The sequence below is a fragment of the Oryzias melastigma genome, linkage group LG11 (genome assembly GCF_002922805.2).
Source record: "Oryzias melastigma strain HK-1 linkage group LG11, ASM292280v2, whole genome shotgun sequence".
NCBI lineage: Eukaryota > Metazoa > Chordata > Actinopteri > Beloniformes > Adrianichthyidae > Oryzias > Oryzias melastigma.
The window spans coordinates 7,747,590-7,773,644 of NC_050522.1; the positions used below are offsets into that span (position 1 = coordinate 7,747,590).

The 26,055-nt window shown below is 40.4% G+C and overlaps 1 protein-coding gene across 2 annotated transcripts; it reads right to left on the minus strand.

Annotated features, from left to right (window-relative positions):
* Window positions 1-13: 13 nt before the first annotated feature.
* Window positions 14-26,026, minus strand: tax1bp1a (Tax1 (human T-cell leukemia virus type I) binding protein 1a). Of its 2 annotated transcripts, XM_024296555.2 has the most exons (19): window positions 25,862-26,026; window positions 25,631-25,773; window positions 24,339-24,444; window positions 21,995-22,209; window positions 18,937-19,039; window positions 18,318-18,508; window positions 17,958-18,113; window positions 13,270-13,418; window positions 13,030-13,120; window positions 12,772-12,957; window positions 12,449-12,700; window positions 11,325-11,516; window positions 11,172-11,244; window positions 10,543-11,000; window positions 7,853-7,939; window positions 4,547-4,733; window positions 4,262-4,470; window positions 2,879-2,961; window positions 14-2,661 (listed from the first exon to the last, which is right to left on the minus strand). In XM_024296555.2, exons 4-19 carry the CDS (start codon window positions 22,181-22,183, stop codon window positions 2,451-2,453), a joined length of 2,817 nt encoding a protein of 938 aa, XP_024152323.1. In that variant the 5' UTR covers window positions 22,184-22,209; window positions 24,339-24,444; window positions 25,631-25,773; window positions 25,862-26,026; the 3' UTR covers window positions 14-2,450. The 2 variants fall into 2 exon arrangements, with proteins under 2 accessions (XP_024152323.1, XP_036070223.1); XM_036214330.1 differs by having other exon boundaries at window positions 14-2,658; window positions 25,631-26,001.
* Window positions 26,027-26,055: the final 29 nt, after the last annotated feature.

The window sequence follows — 26,055 nt, forward strand, 5'->3', positions numbered from 1 at the left end:
AAATACCAGGAAGTGCATGTAGACGAGCTTAATTTATTCATAAAGATGTTTTCCATACACATTTTCCCCACATTCTTACACAAAACAGGCTGAAAGGACACAGATTTGTTTGCCTTGAGATGACTGAGCGTGTGCAGAAGTTCAAGCCTGGATACAACACTGTAACAGAGGTGGGGGGAGTTACGGTAGCCTGGACATGAGACTCAAAAACATCAATAAAAAATTGTTTCCACAAATTATTAATTTGTAGTCACAAATCAGCCAACTGTATCCACATTTTAATTTATGTACCTTGGCACAAATCTGCACTTTGTGGTCACAATTTAGAAATTGAGTAGTAATAAAGCAGCTTCATGAGCACAAATGTATATTTTATATGTAGAAAGTAGCGTACTGTTAGCACAAATTAGCATTTCATGGACACAGAGCAGCATTTGTTGCTCAAAATGAGCTATTTGAATAATAAACTAGCATTTTGTAGTCACAAATTAATATTTCATTTTCAGAAGTTAGTGTATTGTGAGCACAAATTAGCATTTTGTTGGCAGAACTTAGCAATATGTGCCAGATAATGCTAAGTTCTGCCAACAAAATGTAATTTTTGCACAGGAATTAGCATTTCTTATGCACAATTTAGTATTTAGTAGGCAGAATCTAACATTATAGGGGCACAAAATAGCAATTCCTGAACACAAAAGACAATTTCTTGTGCACATATGAGCATTTCATAGGCACAAATTAGCAATTTAAATAATAAACAAGCATTTTGTGGACACAAATTAACAATCCATATGCACAAATTAGTATATTGTGAGAACAAATTAGCAATATTTGCCACATAATGCCAAGTTCTGTCAACAAAATGCCAATTTGTGTGAATTTCTCCTGCAGAAATTAGTATTTCTTGCTCACAAATAAGCATTTCATAAGGAAAACTTAGCATTATGTCTGGCACAAATTAGCGATTCCTGTATACAAATGAGCATTTATTGCACACAAATTGCATTTTATGGACACAACTGAGCATTTCTTGTGCACAAAATAGCAACTTAAATAATAAACTAACATTTTGTGGGCACAAATTAATATTTCATATGCAGAAATGAACATTTTGCAGATAAAATGCTAATTTGTGTACAGGAACTAGCATTTCTTGTGCACAATTTAGCATTTTGTGAGCACAAATCAGCAATGAGTGTACACAAACTAGCATTTGATGGGCACAAATTAGACATTTGTGTCCTAAACTAGCATTCCGTAGGCACAAATTAATATTTCATATGCACAAATTAGCATATGATGAGAACAAATTAGCATTTTGTGGATACACATTAGCATTTCATGGGAATAAATGAGCATTTTGTGCACACAAATTAGTATTTTGGATACCAATTAGCATTTTGTGCACAAATTAGTATTTTGTACATCAGTTAGTGTTTCAGAATATTTACGTTTTATTACTAATTTGTGCCAACAAAATACTAATTTGATTACACAAAATATATACTAATTTACTGCCACAAATTGTTAATTTGAAGGAACAGTTTTGTTTTGTTTTTATGTCCTTGCCAGGGCTCCGTAGAAAGTAGACAGGAGGTGTTGTGAAGCTCAGAGAAAATATATTTCTATCAGTCATAAGGAGCTAACAAACTTGCACGCAAAGCAGCAACTTCTTCACAGTTATCATCCTAAAAAGGTTAAAATTGGAACTCAGAGCCCTGCAATTCATCCTACAACCTGACTCATCAGTAATTCTGATTGATCAAAAAGAAAAAAAGTGCACAACAGGAAGTGAAACATCCCCTAAACATGATGGAGGTAACGGTACCCGGCTTACGACAGCTATTCACAGTTCTCTCCATTTTTTTTAATCTGTCATTTATGTACAGTACATTCAGAGTAAAGCCTTTTTTAGTGCAGATACATATAAATGTAGTGCTGTTTTTGTTTTACGTCGTCTGACATCTTTGCAAAACACTCGCGCACAACAGTACAGGAGAAAATCTTCATATGATTCTATAGTTTTATGTACACATTCAGGTGAGTTAAAGCAGCTCCAACTTCACTTAAGCTTTAAATTCTGTGACTAAATCAAAGAAAATATACTTGTATGGCTGCTTTATCATTTACACATGTTCAGGATAGGCTAAGGACACAGAAAATACATTACTTTTTCTTTTCTTAGTGAAACTTATTAATATTCCTTCAAGAAACAGGAGGGAACTCTGTGGTTTTCCACTCGCAGCTCACACTGTATAAGCATGCGTTTTAAAAGACGAGCTCATGTATCAAAATAAAAGCCAGACGTACGCGACGCTTCTACATTCAGACCTGCAGGATTGCAAAGAAATGACCATGATTGTACCATAACAACACAGCGGATCCTAAACTGAAACCTGCTGACACGCGTTACCCACACGGCGTGCCGGCACTCGCCGCTTCTGCTGCCTTCATTCGATCTGGTCGAAGTTGAGCACGTGTCCGTCGAAGTGTGTGAGGACGTGCCTCTCGAAGAGGCGCTGCTGACAGTCGAGGGGGAACTGCTCGGAGCAGACGGGGCACACCTTCCAGTGGCTCTCCACGTGCTGCTCGAAGCTGCGCTGCTCAAAGTGCGGCGGGAAGATGACCTCGCAGAGGGGGCAGCGCTTGTGGACGTCACTACTGCAGCAGAGGAGGAGGGAAAACACAACAGCGGTTGTGTAGGTGAGGATTTTAGACTAGAAACTAAAATTTGAAATAATGAAACCTATGAAAAGTATTTTCTCCAAACTAAAGACTTTATCTAATCGACCTGCTAGACGTAGATCTAAACGTGCAGACAGCTTCTACCCTGAAACTTCATCCACTTTTTGTAGCTGAAGTGCATGATGGGAGTTACCTGGAGTCGAAGCAGAAGCTGCTTCTTGCTTCACTGCGCCGGCTGGACTGATGGTCACATGACGGGGGAGCTCCATTGCTCACCTAGACGACATTAGACAGGAAAACTTGAATTTGTGCATTTATTTGTACATCTTTATGACTTTTCTATTTTACTGTCTTTAAAGGAAGCTACTTTTGCCTAAATTTAAAGACATATTTGTTTCCAAATATTGGAAATACTCCCTGACTGTTTCAGCATGAAGAAAGTACCTCTCAGAGACAACAACTCTTAGCATTTACTGGTAAAATATTAACTTAAAATTGACAAAAAATGTATGAATTAAATTATCTTTTGATCTATTGTCAAAGTGTTCCTAGTTGTCTTTTATAAGTGATAATGCTGTTTTTAGCCAAAATATTTTTTAAAAACTACGTCGTTTAAGACATAGTTTCTGCAGAGTGGCAGTAGTTCATTAGAAATTTGCCTCTGAGTTGTGGGCGGGACAGATGGGGCGGTGCAACCCTCACCCCCTTCACCACATCCATAGAGCTCTCTGTTTACACTCTCTCATGCAAGCTTACAACCTCAACCTAACATTACTGGTTTAACAAAAATGGCGAGCAATATTGGAGCTTTCCAGTCGAACAGTTTTGCACTCGGACGATAAAAAATGAAGACGTTCATGGATCTATTTGTCTACAAGTGGATATATCAGAATGGAGCGGAGCAGGGAGCTCGTGTATTTCCATTATTACTCAGATATACATTTTTTAGCTTAATTTTTCTAATAATCATTAGGAAAATGCTACAAAAACGTGTTAAAAACAGCAAGAATACAATTTTTAGGTTAATTTTTCTCATAAAGGTCCTCCATCATTAGAAAAATGCAATAAAAACGTGTTAAAAGCAGTAAAAATCCTATTTTTAGCTTAATTTTGTTTTGTTGAACAAAAACATGGTTCATGATCGTAAGAGGACTAAAACAAGTCCTCCATATTCAGGTTGAAAAACTCTAAACAGAAAAAGAAATGATAAGAAGCTAAAACCTGCTTTGCAGAAAAACTCCTTGCAGCTTTTTCAACCTGACAGCCAGGAAGTGATCACAGCTTTATTCCTGTGCAAAGCCTCCTGTAATTACTCTCTCCTCGCTCTGATCATCCTCCTCTCTTTTGCCCTCACATTAATCATCACTTTATGCTAATGAGTTTGCTGCTCTGGCTCTTGAGGGCAGGCTTTTTTTCCTCTATAGTGACAGACGGAGCTGCAGCAAATCCCAGAAACATGAAGGTAGTGAAGCAAAGGCTGAACGCCTGAAAAAATACACTCATTTTACTGAAGCTCCATACTTTAAAAAGTGCTTTGAGGGGAGTTCCTGAGAACAGATGGATCCAGTTCTCTTACCTTCTGGGTCTCCGCTGGTGGAGGCTCAATGTTCTCTGGAGGACTTGTGCTGCGGGACGGCTGGATGCAGACGACCCTTCTGCTCCAGCCCGGAGCTCCTGGACCGGGGCTGGGGGGTGTGATTGGGGGTGCGCAGGGAGGCGTGCAGGGAGGGGCCTCGGGCGGAGGCCGGGCCAGGTGTTCGGGAGACAGCGAAGCATCGGTTCGGTCTGTGAAAAGCAGAAAAAAGCAGGTTCGATGGGGAAAGACAGACGGGAATCTGCCTGGACTTAATGCTCATCCCACCTCTTGTGGTGTCGGTGGAGTAAGGATTGCCGTACTGGAGCTCAGCGGGTCTCTGCGGCACCAGCGGTGGAGGGGAGGGGTCCTGAGGGTAGGGCAGCGGGTAGCGCAGCACCATCGGCTGTCGGACTTCTGCACACTGGACGGCAGCTTCCTGCTCTTTCTGCACTGAAACGTAGCGCTGCAGCTCCTGCAGACGAAAGATCAAAATGATGTTCTTGAAGCATTTTTCTAATGATTAAAAAAAAATACTTTTTATTTTTAGAGTATTTCTTTGTTCAAATACAAAAAAATACAGTTTGAAACAGAGATTATTTGTGAGCTGTGAACAGAGAGCTCTCAGGTATGGGTGATGGAAACGAGGCGGAGCTCTAGCCCACAACTCTGAGACAAATTTCTTGCCGCTCTGCAGAAACTATGTCCTAGAAATCAAGACAATTTTTTTGATTTTCAGGCAGTTTAGTTTCCACAAAAACATTCCAGCAGAAACAACCAAGCCGATTGAAACTTTCAACTTACAGGTAAGTTTCTTTAAACAGTGTCTCTGCCCTTTGTGATTATACCCAAAGCACGCGCATTAGTACCCCACTCATTACTGTAATGGGTGTCAGACTCAGGCTCCCGCTGCTCAGGCTTTTGCTGATAGAGGTGCTCACCTTCTCTCATTTGTCCCCCCCTTCTAGAGCTCGCTGTTCTCCTCCCTTGATGACTTCATTAGTGTGCTGCTATCAGATTTAACATTTAATCCGGGGTTGGGAAGGTGAAACGGACACGCAGCGTGGCATTTTCACTGTCTAATGGCGCTGTACTAAAGGGCGAAAGAAGCAAGTATAGATGTATTAATTAGTGGGATGGAGAGACTGGGAGCTGGAAGGGAAAAGCCACAGGAGGAGCTCCGACACGACACGATCGTGGCGTATAATTGAGAGCAATGATCTTGTTATAGACTTGAGTTTAGAGTTTACATCAGCTACTTATGTGAAAAGGAAAGCGCCGCCTTTTGGAATTTAAGCCGTCAATCACTGGGACATGAAGAAGTATCATGTTTTCCTTATAAGGTGTTAAAATCTAGATAATGAAAAATAAAACAAAGTGGAGAGAATTTATTTTATTTGGGCTAAATTATTCTTTTCTTTAGCTTTCTGTTTCCCTTAACGTTTGAGGGTAAAGTTAATCTGTATTCTCTTTAAAATATCTGTACCTAATTCAAACTTTATCAGTACACTAGATTTCAGGTAGGAACCATTAAAATATTACATAAATGAATCCATAATTGTCAAAGTGAAAACAAAAAAAATTGGAGGCCAACTTAAGCCTCATCTGACTTAACATGAGACATAAATGAATATAAACTGATATTTTTTTAACATCTCTATTCCTGCTACACCTCTGAATACCATATACACATAAAGTACAGCAGGCATGTGATGTGTGTTCAAGAACACGCAAAATACAGGTTCTTGAGCGCTTGTTTAGACCATGGTGATCACAGTGGACCAGCAGGGAGGGGCTTCTTCTTCTTCCTCTTTTTCTACTGTTCACTAGCTCATGTCTACCATTGACAGTTGGAAGAGGCTGTTGAAGCGATACAAATCTGGCGAATCTTGCTCCAGGCTTTTTCTTTCACAGCCACATTCCGATATATGAAAGTCTTGGCGTCATGGAATTCCGGAAGGACACAAACAGCAACTAGAAAAGTTGCATTACCTGTGATAATGTTAGTGTGAATACTTTATGCTGAATCTGTTTGCTGAAAATGCTGAAGCTGTTTGATGAAGAAATGTATTTTAATTGCTGAATAATATTATGCATGTACTGAACGTTATGATACTAAACTTGCATAAGTTGCAGAAAGTCCACACAGAATTTGAAGAATTTCATTAAAAAAAGCAACCTTGCTAAGATATTAGCTTAACTCAGAATTAACCCAAAAAAGTTCAGTAGATGCCAAATTAGCCAAAAAAGCTAGCACGTTGCAAAAATACTAGCCTAACTCCATATTAGCCCCAAAAAACCCCATTAGATACCAAATTAGCAAAAAATGTTAGCATTGTGCTAAAATATTAGCTAAACTCGAGATTAGCCAAAAAAAATCTTATTAGATGCTAAATTAGCCGAAAAGGTTGGGATGTTGCTAAAATATTAGCTAAACTCAGAATTAGTCCAAAAAAACCTAAGTGGATGCAAGATTAGCCAAAAAAGCTAGCACGTTACTAAAATACTAGCTCAACTCGGGACTAGCCCAAAACACCTCAGTTGATGCCAAATTAGCCAAAACAGCTAGCACGTAGCAAAAATGCTATCTTAACTCTATATTAGCCCAAAAAACTTCCTCAGATACCAAGTTAGCCAAAAATGTTAGCATTGTGTTAAAATATTAGCTAAACTCAAGATTAGACAAAAAAAAACTTCATTAGATGCTAAATTAGCTGAAAACATTGGCACGTTACAAAAATACTAGCTCAACTCAGGACTAGCCCAAAAAGCCACAATAGATGGTAAATTAGCCAAAAAAGCTAGCACGAAGCAAAAATGCTATCTTAACTCTATATTAGCCCAAAAACCTTCATTAGATACCAAGTTAGCCAAAAATGTTAGCATTGTGTTAAAATATTAGCTAAACTCAAGATTAGACAAAAAAAATCTTATTAGATGCCTTATTAGCCTAAAACGTTGGCATGTTGCTAAAATATTAGCTAAACTCAGAATTAGTCCAAAAAACCTAAGTGGATACAAGATTAGCCAAAAAAGCTAGCACATTATTTAAATACTAGCTTAACTCAGGACTAGCCCAAAAAGCCACAATAGATGCTAAATTAGCCAAAAAAGCTACCACGTTACTAAAATATTAGCTGAACTCAGAATTAGCTCAAAAAAACCTCAGTAGATGCTAAATTATCCAAAAAAGCTAGCACGTTGCTAAGATACTACTTTTTACATGCCAAAAAGCGTAGCGAAAGAAAAATAAATAATAATACTAAAGAGAAACAGATGCTTTGTACACATTCACACTATTGTGAATTTCTTCTCCACAATTAATAGGGACGACATCCATACATCACTACAAAATCAGAGTCCCTGATTGGTCAACTTTGGACCTGGCTTAACTTTTAATGTCCGTGTGTTTTGGAGTTTTGGACAAGGAGGCTGAAATGCTACAGGCGTTAACCTAGATTGTCATTGGTAGTGGATGTTTGAATTCGCATTGCCGGTGACGGTGAGAACGTAACTTAAGATATTTAAGATATAGGCTATTACTACAACATGATGTCAGTGTTTCCCTGGTTAACGGTTACTAACCGCTCTTACCTCCCGGAGTTGCTCCTTTTCTCTCAGAGCCTGGGCAAGGTTGCATTTGAGTTCCGTCACCTCGCGAGCTCTTTCCGCCATGTGCACCTAGTGACCAGACACACATAAAGATTACAAAACCCAGAGATCGTAGCCATGAAAAGACTGACAGCTAATAAAAAATTGCTGTCAGGGGAAAAAAAAAAAGAAGAAAATTTTCTGCTTTCAGCTTGTGAATGATGGCGAGAGTAATTCAATTACAGCTCAGCAAACACAGTGTTTGTCTCTTATCTGTGCTGGTGTAAAGTCAAGTGTGTGGAGTTGACTGTGAAAGCCATAACTAGAGCCAAAGAAACAGGTCAGGCCCAGATGAAGCAGGTCAGGGGGCGGCCATAAATTTCTCCGTCTGCAACACAACTAACCCTGCAGGATGGTTTACACTGGCAGTTGTCTTGCTCTTCTCTTATTTCCCTTCATCTTAAAGGCTTCAACCCCCCTTTCCTCTCCCAGTGTCTCTCTTTCTGCTTAATGTCTGTCTGTCTTGTTTTCATCGCCCCTAAAATCCTCCGTTTCTGTCGCTTCCCCCGCTAATTCTCCCTTTCATCTCCTCCTCCCCTCTTCTCATGAATTTACGGCGCAGCATTAGAGGGTTAAGTTCAGGTGAAGAGAGTCTGCAGCAGCGCATTGACTCCCTCTGTTCTCTGGCTGGCTGATGTAAACAGCCGTAAAGCACGGAGCTCCGCGTCTGCCCCCATCCTCCGCCTTAGGGCCCATTAGGAACCGCTGGGGGCTCGTCGCTGGGGGCTCGCTGGGGGCTGCGGACCCTCACCTCAGACAGCAGACTCCATCAAAGTCAAGGAAGAGACGCGTTTACAGCTCTGATAAACATGCAGCCACTCAAGATACCAGCTATGCTAACACCCACCACGTTTTCCAGCATTTGATCGAACCAATTCTGCTACGATCTGGATTAAAAATACAATCAACCTCCTCAATCCATTGACTGAATTTATGAGAACTGGAGTGAGTGAGTGACATCACCAATAGAAAATGGTTACTTCCAATGAAATGAAGTCAATTCATTGGGCTTTTTTCCCCATGTTGGAGGCAGGTGACGTCAGTAAGCAGCCATTGGTCATTGTTTCTATGGCAACCATTATCACTGAACAGGAAGGTTAAGCTGACAAATAAAATGACTGAGTAATAACTGTGTTTCTCAACAGGAGTCTAAGGGATTGTGGTTTCTTGGAACCAGCAGGTACTTCCTGTTTGGATCACTGGGGGGAGGGGTCACTCAGTCCAGTTCTCATATACAGTCAGCTGTCAAATTAGAATATCTATTCTCTTTTTGAGTCAAATTTGTGAAACTTTTTGTAGATTTTAAGTGTAAGAATTCAGAATTTCATGGATGTTAGTTTCACTTTAGTTAAAAACTGGCTTGATGATAAATTAGTATTCAATCAACCTATGTTGAGTCCGAAATTAAATCAAACTATGAATTGAAATGAATATTGTACTTACGTGTTGATTATCACCTTTAGTAAATAAAACTAAATATTAGCTTAAAACATTTCCATAAAAAAGTTCTGTCTTCGCTCTATTAATTAACCTGCACAGTTTTTTGATTAATAAAGATTTAGTGAGAACTTTGCATTAATTAAATAAAAACCTAATAGTTCTCCAATTCCATCATGTCATTTTTCATGTGACAGATTAAGGAGGATAAATCCTCACACATTCACTGGATCTAAAAAGTCGACTGTCAGTGTCACAGTTTGGTAAAAGCGGCTGATTGAAACAACAGAAATGATTCTTCAGATTATGGAACTGGATGACTGTAGGTCTAAAACACCTTTGTTGATGAAGTTCATGGCAAAAACCGTCCTGACTTAGCAACTGCAACAAGCCGCTGCAACGTATCCCACTGTGCATGTCAACTCTTGTTCTTCTAGAGGTTTCTTCCAGCTAGGAGGATTTTGTAATTAATTATTCACTAAATTAAAGGCGCCTGCAGGGTGGTATAGTGGTTAGCACTCTTGCAACATTGTGAGAAGACCCTGGATCAGTTCTTTCTATGTGGGTTTTCTCCGGGCACTATGGCTTCCTCCCACAGTCAGAAACATGTTTTATAGGTTAGCTGGGGGCTCTAGCGTGTAGCGTCTCTAGCATGACTTGTGTCCATGGAGTACCCAATAGCTCAGGGTAAGGTGGATGGACTAAATAAAAGAGGTTTTAGAGCGAATTAAACTAAATGCAGATAGATACACTGACAAAGATTTTTTATAAACAGGCAACTCTGTACATAAAAGGCTGGACAAATGAATTTTCGGTTGCATTAATGATCAATGCATCTTTAACTTGCAAAAGCCTCACCGAGTGATTGAGTCTAAATTCCTTTATATTTTACTACTTTATGCACTTTATGAGGTGTTCAGATTTTTTGGGGGTTTCCGAATCTACAATCCCAGAATCTGGTGACCTGGAAATTTCCCACAAGTCTCTGGGAAAAACCAGTGTGTCTCGATGCAAATATATACCACAATGCATTGCGACTGAATGACTGGTCTTTTGAAAATGTTTTTTTTAATAAACTATTTAAGTTTCATCAGAACATAGTAGATTAATAAATATTATTTGTAAAATGTTCATGTAGGTTTGGTTCTTGCTCCAGGAAGTCACATGACATAGCCAGGTGTTGACAGGTTTCTTACCCGGAAGCGCTCCTCCTCATTGGCCAGCCGCTGTTTGAGCGTCTCGTTGATGGCGCACTGCTCCCTCCACTTCTCCTCCATCACTGCTAGCTCCGCCTCCACCGAGGAGGTCTGCTGCTTCTCCGCCTCCTCTCTGCTTCTCCCCTCCACCTCCATCATCTCCTCCTTCACTTCCTCTGGCTTCGGTGTAGCTTCCTCCTCGCTGTTGTCCTCGCCGCTCAGCCTCTCGTTGCTCACATCTACCCAGCTGGTCATCCTCAGGCTCTCTTCCTCCCCCTTCTTCTTTTTCTCCTTTTCTTTGTCATTGTCTTCCAATTGTTCCCCGCCCTTTGTAGCCCCCATTTCTGCTTTCTCCTTTGGCTCTGTGGGAGTCTTCTCCGTGTTTGTGCGGTCGTCACATGCAGGGTCTTCTGTTTTGAACTCTGGCATTATTGTTAGGACAGCAGTAGCAATGTTTCCTGGAAGAAAATAACATTTTCCCTCAAAATACAGATTTCTGGCTCAAGCAGTAAACTACGATAGATGCCAAACAGATTTACAATTCTTTTTACAAACGTCTTCAGGGTTTGAGAGTAAAATGGCTTTGAAAGCAAACGTTTTAAATGTGTGTAACATCGGCAGTGCTGCACCTCCTGTGGGAGACTCCGGACTGGGAGTCAGCGTCTCCTGCGTCGTCTCAGTGGACACGTTCCTCTTTGACTCCTGCAAAGTATCAACAAAGACGAAAGCTGAAAGCTTGGCAGCAGCAGACAGTGAAGTATCCTGTCATCTTTAGAACTCACCCCTTGTGACTCGGGTGTATTGAGTTTGGCCACCTGCCTGCGGAGGCGCTGGCACTCTCGGTACTTCTCCTTATAGTGCTCTGCCGCCATGTGGAGGCGCAGCTTCAGCTCCTCCACCTCTCTTTGCAGCTCGGCCTCTGCCTCGGAGACGACCACGATGCTGGGTGCCATCTCTCCACAGGTACCAACGGACTGGATCATAGAAGAGAGAAGTACATGTAAAGAATGAATACACGTCCTGTAATTATTGGCTATTGGAAAAATATTAAGGAGGAAAGTGAGAGAATTGTAAAACGAGAGATTCCTTTCAATGTTCTGTTTATTTCCTTGGCTTCATACCTCTTTAGCATATATCTTACATATATTTTTATTGGTTGCTAAGAAAACAATAACCGCCAATTGGAAAAATGTGACATTACCATCTGTAAATGAATGGAAACAGAGTAAAACAGTCTGAGTTCACCAGATTAACCAAATCAGAGTCTCTGATTAGTCAAAGTTCCGCCTAGTTTAACTAGCAATGTTGTTGTTGTTGTAGTTGTAAAAAAAAAAAAGAAGATAAAAAAAAAAAGCCAGAAAACAGTGGATAAAATTTGCGTAGGTACCATAGACCGTAGAAAACAATGGAAATAGCGAAGGATTGACATCACCAATAGAAAATTTCCGCCTCTCTCAAAATCAGGCCAAATCCGTAACCGTGGCTTCCTGATACGTGCGCCGCCATTTTGAAATCGGTCGACAGTGATTGGTCTGAGTCCGTCTGACTCACATTTTTAGGGGAACTACTTTTGCCGATCATGAGTGAGCTTGATGGAAGTCCACACCCCTTCTACTGAAAGTGGGCTACACTGAGGCTGTCAATCAAATGTTTGAGGCGGAGCCACACGCTTTTACTGAGATATAACTGTCTATTTCTTGATGGAAGTCTATGGGATTTTCACCTGCTTGCATAAATAGATTGATATGTCCAGTGATTATACAGTCTATGCGAAAGTTTTGAACACTGAAGCCAGAAACACACGTTTACACACACTTTTTTTTTTTAAAGTGGTCACTTGAACATGTGTCTGCATGAACGTAGCTCAAAAACCAGCGCTGAGTCATCGTGGCGGTCGGACACTCACCACGTCCCTCTGCACGGTGCTCCTCATGCGGTCTAGCTGGCTCTTCATGCGCTGGCATTCCGCTTGAGCATCAGCCAGGCTGGCTCGGAGCTTGTCCGCCTCGAGGCGCGCGCGGTACAGCTCCGTCATGGAGTGGTCACGGGCGCTGGCTGAGTCACGGAGCTCCGAGGCCAGGAGGGAGGCCTGCTGCCGGGAAGCCTGGAGCTGCTCCTCAGCCTGACGCAGCTGCTCCCGGACGCGGGCCAGCTCAGCCTAAACACATGTGGAAAGGAATCTTAGACATAGAAAAACAGCAAATAGAGTTTCACTGCAGCCTACCCTACTTTGTCAGCTTTGTGTGTAAGCAGCTCTTTCTCGAGAGCGTCTCGCTGGGCGACGCAGGCCCTCAGCCTCTCCAGCTCCTCCTGGAACTGAGCAATGGTCACCTCCCTGTTCAGCTCCACCGCCTTCAGCATCTGAAGCTCTGCGCTCAGTTTGGTGTTCTCCAACTCTGTGCTGCGCAGATGAGCCTAGACGAGAGCCACCGGTTAAATAAGCGCGTAGACAGACATGATCGGCCTTTGGAGCCGGGGATCCTTCACCTTATAGAGATCCCTCTCATCTTTCTCGTTTTTTAGTTGGTTCTCCAAACTGTCTCGCTCTGCTATCAGCTTCTTCAAACGGTCCCGCAGACTGCAACAGATTGTTACCGATTATTTGCCAGCTTAATGTATATAAAAAAAAAAAAAACAGATTGACTTATTTATCATTTAAAATTAAATGAACTGAAGGAAATGTTGAGAAAACTGACAGGCAGATTGATTGATTTCTTCTCCACTCACCAATCCAGCTCGGTCTCTTTTTGGAGGCCCCTCTGGGTGACTCCCAGCAGGTCCTCCTCCAACTGGCGAACCCGGTCCGTGGCCTCCGTCAGCCTCCGCCGCACCTCCTCCCTCTCCTCGGACAGGCCCTGCGACGAGCGCAGCAGCTCCTGCGGGACGAAGGCCGTCCAATCAGAGCAGCGAAAACAGCCGGCTAAACCTTCTGAGTTTTCTGTTAATTACAGAGCGAAAGACCTGGAGATGGACGGAAGCAGCCTCGTTTGATCAGGCAGCAGCCGGAATGTGCATTTCAGATCATGCTTGTCAACAGAAACCGTTTAAAGAGGTCGTGTCATTTCAACTCCAGCATTGAGCCACTAGACCAGAGATCTGCAACCTGTGACCCTTTTGTTCTTTTATTGTAGCTCTTTAGCTTTAATAAAAAATAATAATGAATGAAGAAATAATAGATTAGTCTGTTAAGTTTTCTTATTTCTGTTTAGATTTTTAACATGTCAAGCATCTTAGCAAAAAAAAAAATCATTAGAATGTCCTTTAAATTTGTATTTTTAATTTATACTTTGACAAATAAAAGTATTTTTCTTATTTTGGTAAATTAAACTTAAGTGTTGTTAAAGTTTTGAACAAATATGGTTTAAAATTATTATTCATTTTCAATGAAAAAGCTCAGGTTATTCTACTGTAAATGTTTTGAGTTTTTTTAATAAATAGATTCTACTAAAATGTTTATTTTTGAGATTAAAAGAAAAGCACACCAAAATCCTAATGATAAAAAATATTATGCTTGACTGCTTTGTTTTTTTAATAGAAGAAAAGCTGCTGCATCAGGAGGACCTTTTCTGACACAGAGGGGGTTTTATTTTGAAAGGAACTAGTGTGCGCTGCTCTCCAAAGTAAAAGAAGTTTCAGCTGTTATATATAGAAACATATAGGCACTGTTGTAATTCAATTATTGTAATATTCAAAAAATACATTTATAAATAAAGGCTTAATTGGCAAAAAGAATAAATATTGTGCATTTAAAAAAAAATAAAATGCGACTTTGTGGCTCTCTATGGGTCTGTAAGAAACTAGAGAAAATGTTTTTTTTTTTAGTGTTAAAGGTTACAGACCTTTGTGCTTAAATTTTCAAAATAAAAGTACTTTCAAGAACGTCTTAACTGTCAAATAAAGTGATACTAATGTTAACTTTTTTCCATATGTTCTCTTGTTTTTGCTGTTGTATACATGCCCGTGTAGTATTTCTGATGTTGAAGAAGATATATGAGGAAAAAGAAGCTTAAAATTGCATTTCTGAGAATTTCTTTGTTTAAATCGTTGTAAATTGGGGGCGGAAGAAAGAAAATGACATTTGAAAACAATTTCTAACAGCATTTTTTTGTATTCATGATGTGGAAAATATACTGGCCAGGAAGGGAGGTTGAGTTGCTTCACGCCCACAACTCAGAGGTGAATTTCTGATGAACTCCTGCAGAAAATGTCCTAGAAAATGACATGTTTCTTGATTTTGGCTCAAACAAGAATCATAATTATTAGATCACTGGGAACACTTTAACAATAGATCAAAATATGAACGGAGTGGGACTTTAAACACATTAAATTAATAGAATTGGTGTCTTTTTAAGTGATGATGTATTATTTGTGCAATTAAAGCTCAATGTTTTGTAGCATTTTGTGTTTTTCCTTCACATTTTTCAGAAGCAGCTGTAACTTACAAAAGCTCCTTTTGGGCATCTGGGAAGTCTTATCTGATCACTCGTAAATCACCGGTTACAAATTACCAGCATTATACCGCAAGTGCTTTGATTGATGTAAAAACACACAGTGGGTATGTACAGTCACTGAGAAGCTTGAGGGAAGAAGCAACAGAGAGAATGGAGAAGTGAGTGTTCAGTGCAGTCCGAAACAACTTCCTAGAAGAGACCACATGCAGTCAGTCCTCCGCGTGGTTTTGTCCGCCGAGGAAATGCCTTGTTTGAACTTGCAGCAAATCAGCAAAGACATTAAATCATCCAGAGTGAATATCGGTGTGACAGAACAACATACCTTCTGTGAGCGGTCATCGGTATTTGCGCAACCAAACAAACTCCCTCCATCTCCTGAACTCTCGGGCACAGAAAATGACAGACAAGTGCAGATCTCTACAGAAATCCACACACACCAGTGAACACTCAGACCTGTCTCCCTCTGGGCTTGGCTCTGCTCGGATTGCTGTATGATTTTTACGGCTGGCGTTGGGGAAGCACTTTAGCAGTGCATAAAGACCTTATAAAAAGTGTAGTCGTAAAATTAGCAGCCACAAAATATGTACTTATGTTTTCATGTTAAACTCAAAAGATATTTTCATCACAGAGCCACGAGCTGACGCACCCTCTGCTGTAAATGCTTCACAAAAGGACACACACACACACCTACTCGCACAAGTCGTATATCCACAGATGGACCTGCCGGCTGAAGAAAAAGTGGCACAGTAATAACAGTGTGTGCACATATTATCCTTTAATTTATGGCGATTTTGTCCTTCGTAAAAAAAAAACAAAAAAACAGACTAACTCAAAGCAGCTTGCTCCCACCCCGTCACCTATACCTGAAAGTTACACTAGGGGGCGATATGAGACAAGATTCAAACTCCAAAGTCTTGGCAAAGTTCAGCTCTTTTTCCTTTTTCAATTTTGACTCCAAACCTCCATGAAAGGATTGGTTTCAGGGATCTGAGCCAAGCTGCTGCTCATCAAATGAGCGAGTCATAAACTAAAAAATTGAATTATAGTCATACTGACAAGAAGGAAGAAACCCATAAGTTATGAAAAGTTTTTTTTTTTTTTTAATGCAGACAGACTTTTCTAAACGAGTGACAACTTCATTTAAAGCTGAGAGAGAAACAAAGACAGAAAGAAAGATGGTGAGAAAGTGAATCGCGTGACTGAGTCGTGTTTGTCCCTGAGGCTGGGCAGGGCTTTTTTTTTTTTTTTTCAGACAGGCGGTTTTGTGGACACCCTCCTCTCATTCCACACACAGCCTAAAAGCAAGCAGGTGGCATAATGAGTGCGTTTGTGTTTGGCGTGCACGTGCGCCGCGGGGGCCCTGCAGTGTAGAACCTGAACAACGGAGTGACGGCGCGTGCGTGCGTGCGAGCTGGCGTGTGCGCGTTTGACGTCATGTTTGTTCTCTCTGTGGTTGCGATGGCATTGTCCCTGACGCCAGATGCCCAGGATAACTGGGTCTCTGTTTCGTTCTGGCCCACTGGGTCAGGCCATAAAAGAACTCGGGTGTGTGCGTGCGCACACACACACACACACAGCAGCTCAGACTGGGTCGGTCTGTCGAACACAAACGCAGATTAATCATAAATGCAGGCCTTTGAAGTGTTCTGCTGTGATCACTGGAGAGGAACGGCTCCACGCTAATGGATGCAGACGTTCATGCACAGCCACTCAGAAACCGTCTAGCCTTACAACCCAAGTTTTTTTATAAATACCATTTTTTCACACTGGAAGGCTCACTTAATTAAAAGAAAAAAACAAAAAAGGTGACATTTATAATCCGCAGCGCCCTATATATGGATTAATTCTGGTTGTGCTTACTGATGTTGAGCGATTTTGAGAGGAACACAGAGCTAACATGGCTAACATGTAGCGGTATGTGTGGGGTTGTGTGTTTTTTTTTTTTTGTCTTTCACGCTATTAACAAGATTGTGAGTTACCATAGTCATAGCAGTATTTGTTTTAATGATATCAGTCTGTTTTTTTACGTGTTGTGTAGAAGGTTGGTAGTTACAGGTATTGCGAGTATGCTAACGCAGCTAACATGTAGTGGTGTCAGACTGCATTTAGTCTGTTTTTTTTACATGTTGCAAACAAGGTTGGGAGTTAGCGGAATCACAATAACATTTGTTTTTTTGGGTTCTATCAGTCTTTTTTTTTTTTTTTAAAGTTGCAAACAAAGTTTGTTTGTTTGGTTGTAAATACATTAAAGCAGCCAACATGTAGTGGTGTTAACTGTTTTTCTATATGTTTCTAGCAAGTTTGGGAGACAGCATTGTCACAGTAATATTTGCTTTTTTGGTTTTATCAACCAAAATTGTTTTTATTGTAAATACACCAAGACGGCTAATGTGTAGAAGTGTCGGACTGTTTTTTTTTTTGTTTTTTTTTTTTTAATGTGTTTCTAACAAGTTTATGAATTTGCATAGTCACAGCAATATTAGGGTTTTTTTTTTTTTTTTTATCAAATCAAACTTTATTTATAAAAAGTGCTTCTTAAGCGTTGCTGAGCTTGAAGCGCTTTAAAAGGCATTACAACGGTTATATTACTGAACGTTGATATCCTGGTGGCCAAAAGGACAGTTTGTTCCATTTCTATATAATCTGAAGCTTGCAGAAAACAAGTCAATATTTCTTTTTTCTTACTGGTATCAGTCTGCTTTGAGTTGGAAATAAAGGAGCTACAGGTATTGTAAATATGCAAACACAGCTAACGTGTAGCATGTTATAAGTTCTAAAGTTACTGTGAACACGGTTAAAGTCTGATGGATTATCTCTGACTATTTTGTCTCAAATATAGCTCGGAGAGCCTCATACCTGATATAAGTTTGAATATATATGTACCATATAAATTAAAATGATAAATGTTTGTGCATGACAGACCTCGTATTTACATTTATATTTCTAGTCCCTCCAGCCTCTAACCTGGTTATGTGTCCTCAGCAGGCAACACGTCTCCCTCTCCTGCTCCCTTTCCCTGACCAGGCGCTTCTGCTCCTCCTGCAGCTGCTGCTTCTCCTCCTGCAGGAGACGCATGGCTTTCAGCAGGTCTCTGCGCTCCTGCTGGGCCTCCTCGACACGCTGCGAGATACAAGCGGCGAGAACACAACTGTAAATTTTGTGTTAAAAATGTATACTTTATAATATTCTATATATAGCCAGTGAGTGTCAAAGTACTGAAGAGTGAGAGACATTCATGAGCCCAGACGTTTGTTGTCTAGATGTCTGGACGTTCAATAGTGTGACAAACTGCATTCTTTGTGGGATCGGTCGTGTGCGGTCTACCTCCAGCAGGCCGGTCTTGGTGGTGACGACGAGTATGTCAGAGTTGCTGTCGTCCTCGGTAACCGTCAGCAGCTCTTCGGTGGGCGTGGCTGGCCTGAACTGGAAGGGCGTGCTGGCTCCCCGGATATCCCCCGTGTGCGTGACGTAGCAGAACTGGTAAAACTCCCCATCCGATTTCGGGACATAGTAACCTAACGAGGAGGAACACGCATCACTTCCTTTAAGATGATGCCATGCTTATGTTTATCATTTGTATTTGGGACGTCCAATAAATAAACACACTAGGTTTTAGAGCAGACGGTTTTAACAGCCCGTACTCAGAGGCTTAAACGCTTTTTCAGGGCTGGAGGCAGAAAGTGGAGAATACCCAGAAGCTAGCTGCTTTTACTGACTCCCAACACACTCTCAGATTTTCACGGAGTAATATCTGACCATTCCAGGCCCAGTAAAACCAGTTCTCAGTGGGAGCGTGTGTGGTTAGAGAGGTGCTCGGGTCCCAGGCCGCTGTTTGCGGTCGTGTTCCCTTATTAAATAAAAGTGCTGCTTTTTTATATGCGCCGTAAAATGTAGGAGTTACTGTGGAATACCCCGAGTGTGTGTGGTGGTTTACACGGCGCACCTTGAAACACCACGGTCCTGTGCACGGTACTTCCTGGTTGGTAGTTTTCGGGCATCGGAGACCAGAGGAAGGTGTAGTAATCCCTGGCTGTGCTCCAACCCACCTGAGGAAATTGTGCAAACAAGAACGTAAGTATTTAGAGCCTCGGGAGAGAGACAGTGTGCCGTGTCCAAAAAGTACTTTTTTTTTTCCTTAAGAGTGGTTATTGCTCCTAAGGCATTCAGTCATTTAACAACTAAACTCTTGAGATAATTTAAAGAGTTTTAAAAAGCAGGTCTCTTCAGTCCTCCTGACACCTTTTAGACTCATATAAAGTGAAGTTGTAAGGCGGGTGAATGGGGACGGAGCTGTAGATTGGTGGCAGCCGCAATTCACAACAAAGGAAGTAGAGAAAGGTTGGTAAAGTAGAATAAAACCAGGAGAAAGGAGGTGGCAATTTTACACAGAAAGCCAAGGGACACATAAATCCCAGAGAGGAGAAGAAACTCAAATTCTTTTTCGTTTTCAACAGATTTAACGACTCTAATGTGCAAAACGTGTTGAGAAAGCAACTGAATAATAATGTGACTGACTGGGACAAGCTTTCACAATCAATTTTGGAATTCATTCAAGACCCACTTTGATGAAAATTGTGTTTTTGGTATTTTTAACATGTTCTTATGGCATTTTTTCATGATATATAAAGAAAATTAAGCCTAAAAATGAGGAGGAAACAAAAAAAAAATACTGTGTGAAACCGAGTAATGTAGAAAATATGCCGGCTGGGCCACTATTCTTGCAAATGACTAGATCCATGCTTGTTTTTCCTCAGCTGAGCTGGATGGAGCTTCTTGATGTGACCACGGAAATGTGAACAGCGGCTCATTTGACCGCAGTTGGTTGTAGGGTTTTGGTTAAAAACGTCATAATCATAATTAAAACACTACTGGGAATTTTTTTTTTTTTTAATTGAGAAAAAAAATTGTCATAGGTTGACTTTAACATACTTTAACTTTTTGACCGTTGAGACGATCATTCCAGTAGATTCTGACTTTTCTCCTTTAGAATCTACTGGAATGATAGCGTTAACGGTCAAAAAGTTAAAGTAAATCAAAGAACACAGACACTGGAGCTCCGGTGTTAAAGGGTTAAAATGCAACAGAAGCTGTGACTAAGTGACAAATAATGCAACTGACTGAGATGTTGTGACAAACTTTGAAAATCCAAAGCGCTCTGCATTTTGGGAAACGCCTGTTTTGGAATGGTGCCACATTCAGCCCAAATTTAAATTAATTCATTAATAATTAAGTTCCAGGGCTACATTGACAAAAATAAATAAATAGATGTAAATGTTTAAACCAGCCAATAAATAAAATATTACTATAAACTTTTATAATCACCTATTAAAAAAGTAATAAAACTTTAAATCATCAAAAACTCACATTTCTGACTTTAAAATTGCTGCATTTGCTTCCATCCTTACATTAACACGGGTACGTAATGCCGCTCTAAACAAATGGTAATAGTCAGCATGCAGACTTGGGCCAAGAACATTCCATCCACCTCCACCGCTCTCTCAGCGAGAGGCTCGGCAGCGTCAGGATTCCTGCCAGTTCGCCTCGTATTTGCTTAAGACAGAAAAGACATCAATAATTTTGCTAATTGCAGAGTGAGCTTGACTGACGTTTGGTTAGGCATGGCGTGGCATTCCAGCACAGCAGTGATGTTATAAAATAATCACAGGCAAAGCAGCTATCAATCACTCAGGCGAAGTGTGAGGGGACAACATGATGACACTTTAATTATACACTCACAACGGATTTCTCCCCGTCGACCAAACGAACATGCCACAACTGAAAACCTACACGTTCTTTTTGGCTTTTTCTCCCTCCTTGTTGATGTGTGCTTTCTCTGAAGCATCTTTTTGTCACCAAAAGAAGTCAGGAAAAAACAATAAATTTGACAAGTTGTTTAAAATGTTCACTGCTGTTGTTTAATATGTATACAAGACATGTGATCTGTGCCTGAGGGCTCTCTAGTAGACGAACAGGTTTCTTCCAGCAGAATACTCATTACAGTTACACTTTCCTGCCACTAGGGGGTGTCTGTGCACAACTTAACAGAGAGTCTGAGTCATTCAAGCAGCTTTTGCTCAAGTCTTTCAGGTGAGGAAGGGAGGAGGTAGAAAATATTCTCCCCCTGAGTCACCTCTGCACAAAGACTTTTGCCTCCAGGAGGAAACTAAAGCCCCACAGACACGGCAGGCTTTTTTTTTTTGGTCCAAAACTCATTTATAATGTGTTTTTTGCAAATATACAAACCTCTTAGGGCTGGAAAAGGCTGTGGATCAAGTTTTTATTCTAAGAAAGCCTCACACACACAAAAAAAGACAGACATGTGCGTCAAACTGCTCGCTCCCTGACACAAGAGCGTTAACCATCAAACGGGTTTCATTAGCACGGGTTACATTTTCCAATCCCCAGTTTTCCACATAAACCCAGTATCTCTACTCCTTTTGAACTAGTTGGTGGATTTGAAGTATAAAAAAAAAAGAAAAACGATAAAGTGTTTGTCTGATGACTTTACGAGACATTAGGTTTCCTAGTTCACATTTCCTGGTAATTAAGTGTGAGATTTGATGGCTGTGATAAAAGAGCGGCGCAGGGAGAGAGAGGGGGGCTGATTGGCAGGAAGCAGAGAAAAAAATCCAATGGAAAGACACGAGGGGGGAACAAACATATGAAGAGAAAGAAAAGAGGTTCTAATAAGAATCAGAGTGGTTCATAAAGAGCGCCAAATGTTTGATCCCCACTCAGAGCGACAGCAGCCAGCCCACCATGAACACTCTGAGTGCGGGAGCATCACACCAAAGTGTGCAGCAAGGGTATTCAAAGTACAAAATATAATGGCCAATCAATGGACCCATTGCTTCCTGGATTCAATCAGGGTTCCTACACGTTTCCTCAAATTTAAGATCAACTTGAAAAACTTAAAAAAAAAAAAAAAGACCAATGTTCAACCCGGTTCAATTAACTCTGATTTCTTGATGAATGTCGAGCAGCTGCAGCATGTGTGGTACCTTGAAAATGCCCACCCAGTCTTTAGGGTGAGGGGTGATGTAAGGGGTCAGAGTGTAACGGCACTCCAAGGGCGCCTGCGGTAGGAAACTCTTCCCCACGTTCTGGAAGATGACGTGGGCGAAGTTGGACGTTTCCATGATGCTGACGCTGCTGCCAGGCGACGAGTCCACCACCTGGAAGGATGACATGGTGGCGTGTGGGTCACTTCATCGGTCTGCGAGTGAACAGAAGACACAGACAGCGTCAGAAACAGCAAATATATCCCATTTAGTCACAAACCTCCCACAATTTGACCTGATCAGTCACAGCCGAGTTCAAGAGTCTGCAAACCTACTGCTTGACTATTGCACCGATTATTTGGTAGTTTTCTGTTGCATAGACTTATGTATCTTAAAAAGCTGCTGTAGTTTTTCTTCGCAACTGAGAAAAATAGACCAGGGGTCTGCAACCTGAGGCTCCGGAGCCACATGCGGCTCTTTTACCCCTCCACAGAGGCTCTCTGACTAAAGATAAATGAAATAATAGTCATTTAACTTACCATAGAGTTGAACCTAGAAGATAAACTGTCATGATTTTTATATCCTTGCTGACATTACAAATACTAGGAAAAACTTTGGTAAATAAATTTGATTTTTTCGATTGCTGAGTTTATTTTATGACTTGAAAGAACATTTTACTTATGCTCCATAACTATGATTAACAGCTATTCAGAGGGGAGTGGCTAAAAGATATAGATTTTTGTATTTTTTTATTTACTTTTTCTACTGGATCGTTAACTAATAATGTTTCATGTTTATGCTCCAGTTAGCAGCATTAGTTAGTAGGAAAAAGGATGACAGCTCACCAAAGTAAACCTAAGGTATAACATTAAAAAATGGCGTTTTTGCCTCGTGTTGTTTAGGAAAACATTTGCCTCACTTGAGTGTTCCTGTTTTTTGACAGGAAGGCTTTTATTTTGAAAGAAAGTCATATGGGCTTCTGTCAAAAGTAAAAAAAACAACTGAGAAAATTTCAGTTTGTCTTAATATGTATGTATTTCAGTGGCGGGCCGTGCATTTCACACCTAGGCCTTCAGTAGTGCTCCATCTGAATCAATCCAACCCTCAATAACTATTTTATGGCAATAAAACTTCTAGTGCAGGTACAACTGCCACACACACACCAAAAGCATAAAAAATAACCTGATAAAATTTCAATATTATGTAGGGAGATAGCAAAATTTTACTCACCAAAAATCCAGATTATTTAAACACAAAATCCATCCTTTCTATCCTCAAGAAGATTTCAATCACTCTGTCATGCAGAATCCGTGCGTTTCGCAGATGGAAAGTGTTCCGTGGCTGTTATAAGCTGGAAAAGGCTGCATGCGGGAAATGTTCTGGTATTCCTGAAGCCTCTCGTGGTCCAGGAGGGAGACAAACATCAGTTTTTGTGATCGATCAAGGTCTGTGTCTGGAAAATAATATTGTCGGTAGTGCGCGCGAGGATTTTGCGCTGCACGCGCCCGCGGTGCGTTCAGGGGCCTCGTAGATTTCAGCTTCACTCCCGCTCAACGGAGTCACGGAACTCCTTTACCCGTGCCAGACAAAACTGTGCCACAACTTTACCCAGACATTCATTTTCCACCAAAAATCAGACGATGAGACGCTTTCCACTGGCAAAATCTTCAAACCTGACACGCCGCTCCTCGGCACCTGTGTCCGTCACATAACGCAGAACCAGAGCGAACCAGAATTATTTTATGCTACAGGGCCCGCAGAACTGATTGTGAAGGCCTCCGGGCAGATTTCTTTGACCCTAGCAACAAATGGTGCTGCAATGTGATTGGTTAATGCTTAAATAGGAAAATAAACGTCTGGAAGCAGCGCAACCAGGGAGACAGCAATGAAAGGACGAAGACAGAGCATTTGGAATTATAGAATACGTATTCACGGAAATAAATAATAATTAATATCAGTCTGTGATTCAGATATTTTTAGGCCAGCAGAGAAGGCCTTGCAGGCCCTGACGGCCCGCCACTGATGTATTTATTCATAACCAAAAACCAAGATAATTCATACTTATTATAAAAACGACAATGTAATGATGCATGAGTATCAAATTTTCCTAAAAAGGTGAAAAAAAAGGTTTGTTGGTCCTATCAGGTTTTGATCATCTGAATTGTTTCTAATCACCACTTTTTTTCCTTTTTAGAATACAACACTTTCTTTAGATTGATTTTAATCTTTAAATAAAGAGACATCAGAAGATGTGGAGATTCTGATGTTTGATAAGGTTGTGACCAAAATAAATAACCCAATAATGAATAATTTAACTAATAATTAAAAAAAAAGTCAGAATTACCTTGCATACAAAAACTGTAGTGTAATCTTTGGCTCCAGAGGAGCTCAGTCAAGGCTGAGATGTTGACATGGTTACAAGACTTCTTCCTTCATCAGGCCATGCACAGCTGGGGAAAATAATCATTACAGTTAACATATGGTACAAATACAGAATATAGAGGTTTAGAACACATGGCTGAGGCATTCCAACAACAGAGTGCAGGACCACACATCAACAATGTCTGCTTCAGCATTCAAAATGTACCTATTTCCAAAAGCACAATGACTTAAAATGGATAATAGTTTACATCTATGTCCTATAAACAGATAAATATTGAAACAAATAGTTATTAAGTAGTAGATCCAGAAAACTACAATTAAGTTTGTGAACTTTCACCCAGTCTTTAACAATTTAGAGCCAAAATTATCACATTATTTTTTATTCAAATTATTGTGATTCAAAAACAAACAATCTGTTTGAAATATATGTGACACAGACAATACATTCACTTATAGAAGATTATATATCGAAGTACGTCTTTGTTTTTCCTCCTCTGAGCTGGCATCTGGTTAAAAACTATATGTCTGGATAGCTCCAATATTGCTCGCCATATTTGTTGCGCCGGTAATGTTAGATTGGAGTTGTAAGTTAATGTAAGAAAGTGCAAAGAAAAGGATGATGGGAAGTGGAGGCAGGCTTACTCTGTACCAGCAATCCAGCCGACAACTCACAGGTTAATTTCTAATGAACTACTGGAGAAACTATGTCTTGGAAAGTGTATTATTATTTCCTAAAACAGCATAATCATAATCAAAAGAATACTGGGAACTTTAAAAATAGATTAAAAGAGGACTGGAGTGGGGTCTTTAGCTAAAGGAAATAAACATCTTGCAAAGTTAACATCCAAATGAAATCTTTTTAACAGGTAACTTGAGAGGAAATGAGATGAAAAGGCAAAAAATTGAATAAATAAAGCAAGATGTAGCAGGTTTGCTGCATCTGTCTTCTTTTAACCAATGACTCAGCTGGAGATTAACCAGCCTGTGGAAGTCATGAGTGCATGATTTCATCAACATATCATTTAAGTATCTACATCCCGCGCAGTTAATATACCATAAAGTCACACAAATGCAGCTTTTTATGCTAATTTAACTTGAGGTTTTAGGATATGAACGGTTGCTAGAGAGCTAACATTAGCTTGTAAACAGGCCATGTTAAATCACTAGCTTAATGGTGCGGCTAGCATGCTAACATATACGACGAAAAAAAATACAAACAGGCGTTTGTTTGGCTAGGAATGTAAAAAATGTTACCGTTTATGGAATTGCCACTAGTGAAAATGAAGAATTTCAGCCGCATTCATATCATTGTTGCTTCTGTTGTCAAAGCTCTGACGATGAAGCGTCTCTTCCTCCCAGAAAGTGATGCTGAACTTCCGGGATGCTGAGCCGTAACGCTGATGCCATCAACGTAACATTTCATTTTTGTTTTAATTTATTCATTTATTTTTAGCTAATTAAATTTGTTCACAAATCGTAACTTACCTTGTAGTTTTTTTTTTTAATTATTATTATTATTTTAGCTTAAATATGAAACGATAACTGTTCAAGTCGATTCTGTGCACGCAATGTGAAACAAAGCAAAGTACAGATTAATATATATTCAAAAATAATAATGTCTATCTTTCAGACGTCCTTTATTCTAACTGTAAAAAGCAACAGCTTAAGAGGGAAGGTTA